Here is a 2,168-nt window from a genome sequence, read left to right on the forward strand (position 1 = left end):
CAAAGCCCTCAACGTCTACCAGAACCCTCAACATCCAGCAAAACCCTCAATGTCCAGCAGAACCCTCAACATCCAGCAGAACCCTTGACGTCCACCAGAACCCTGTGTCCACCAGAACCCTCTCACAACTAGAACGGCTGCCACTAAAACACATTTCACAAGAGAGAGAAAACCTTTTTTTTTCTGCTTCACTACAAACTGATCCAGAATTAGAGTCTTTATCTCTTTAGAAAGTTATTAAACCTACTTCACTTCACCACATTTATTCTGTTTGGCATCAAACACTCTCAGCAGGTTTGAGTCCGACACCAGGACCAGAACCAGAACTGTTCAGGTCCTCACATGTTTAGACGCTCAGATAGACATTCTATCAGCCTGCTTCAGGTCCACACTCAGGTGGGCGATGGCTAAACAAACACTTTCACAACAGTTTCCAGCCTCTGTGTGTGTGTGTGTGTGTGTATGCGTGTGTGTCTGTGTGTGTGTGTGTGTGGAAAAACATGCAAAAGAAAAGTGCAAATATGGGAAAAAAGATTATCTGTGAGTTTGTTCCACTTCCTGTCTGTCAGGATTGAGGAGCACAGACGGAGTGAAGCTTACATTCTGCTGCTCAGGGCGTCGATGGGACGTCCGAAGTGAGGAACCGGAGAGCAGAGCAGGAAGACGGCGAAGCACCACTGCTGGAGGGTTCTCCTGGAGCAGAACATGGTGCTGCAGAGAAACACAGTAAACACACCATCAGGCTGTTTGAAATGATTCGAACCACTCCAACATGTTCCACAGCAGAGTCCTCACGAAGCCACAACAGAGCTGGAAAAAGGCTGAAGGGAGGAGAAGAAGAAGAAGAAGAAGAGGAATTAACAGGGAACTTACTTTCCCTCAGCAGCGTCTCACCCACACGGTAAAAACAGATAATTCACTTTTGACCTTTTTTTTCAAACTTTCCCAAATAAAGACACAATCCAGGTGATCGCACCTCAGGTAAAATATTTAAAAAACAGTCATCCAGCAGCTCCAGGTGTTTCTTTATGTTCCTCAGAGTGAGCAGAAGAAGAAGAAGACGTCCTCCAGGTGTCCTCCGGTTAAAGGTGAGGCAGCTCTGCTGCTACAGGTCGTTCTGATGAGAACTTTTGCTGCACGCTGCCTGAGGAGGTGAGAGGAGGAGAGAAGGGGAGGAGTCACTAACAGGGAGGAGGAACCTCTATCACGTCTGTCTGCCCACCCACTCAGAGAGAAGAAGAAGGAGAAACGGCAGGAAGGTGGCACTCGAGCAGCACACAGGGAGTCTGCTGAAACCACAGCTGGAGCTACGGAGGTCAGTTAGTGCCAGAAACACACTGTGTGTCTGTATGTTAGAGGAGTCCAGGGTTTAATAGTTTATGTATCAATTCATGCTTCAAAGATATCAAAGAAAATCACATCTACAGTAAAACATGACGAAAAGCAAAACTAAAAACCTGAATAAAAGAAAACCAAAACAAAGGCGACCAAGTTAAAATGTGAAGAAACCCAAAGATGACAAACTCTGTGACTCATTCTTATGAGATCACAACTGGAAGATGTACGAGGTTTCATTAGTGCCACAACTACTGTACATTCACTGTCTAAATTATAGTGTCAGGAATATGAAATCATGTTTGGAAGGTGAGACGACAACAACAAAGAAAATTATATTTACAGAAGATGAAGAAGCAAAAAACATAATAATATAAAAACAAAGATACTGACAAAATAAACCACGACTTAAATATCTATGAGGGCTGATTAGTGCAACACTACTGTCCATTCACTGATTTCCATTAGATGAGTCTGCTGTTTCATATTTAAATGCCAAAAACATGAATTAATTGTTAGAAAACGAGACAACGACAAGAATACAAAGAAATGACAATTACAGAAGACGTTTTACTATAATCTACTTTAATAAAAACAAATTCAGTTTAATTATCTTTGACACATATGTCTCCTCTTCGTCCCCTACGTCCCGTCGTCATCACCTACGTCTTGTTGTCGCCTACATCCTCTCAGCATCCTCAACGTTCCGTCACCTATGTCTCCTCTTCGTCCCCTACACCCCTCATCCTCGCCTACATCCCATCATTTACGTCCCTATGACCCGTTGGCTTCACCTACATCCCGTCACCTATGTCTCCTCGTCGTTGCCTACG

The 2,168-nt window shown here is 43.9% G+C and overlaps 1 protein-coding gene across 1 annotated transcript in view; it reads right to left on the reverse strand.

Moving 5' to 3' along the window:
• pthlha (parathyroid hormone-like hormone a) overlaps positions 1-1,074 on the reverse strand; it is a 5,338-nt gene extending 4,264 nt beyond the window's left edge. Inside the window, exons 1-2 of the mRNA XM_031879311.1 lie at positions 874-1,074; positions 601-711 (exon numbers count right to left, since the gene is read on the reverse strand). Of these exons, the coding sequence (XP_031735171.1) occupies positions 601-707 (107 nt within the window). The 5' untranslated portion in view covers positions 708-711; positions 874-1,074. The remainder of the gene's footprint in view (positions 1-600; positions 712-873) is intronic.
• Between the last annotated feature and the right edge of the window lie 1,094 nt (positions 1,075-2,168).

This window comes from Anarrhichthys ocellatus, unplaced genomic scaffold (genome assembly GCF_004355925.1).
Source record: "Anarrhichthys ocellatus isolate YVR2014 unplaced genomic scaffold, GSC_Weel_1.0 scaffold245, whole genome shotgun sequence".
NCBI classification, from domain to species: domain Eukaryota; kingdom Metazoa; phylum Chordata; class Actinopteri; order Perciformes; family Anarhichadidae; genus Anarrhichthys; species Anarrhichthys ocellatus.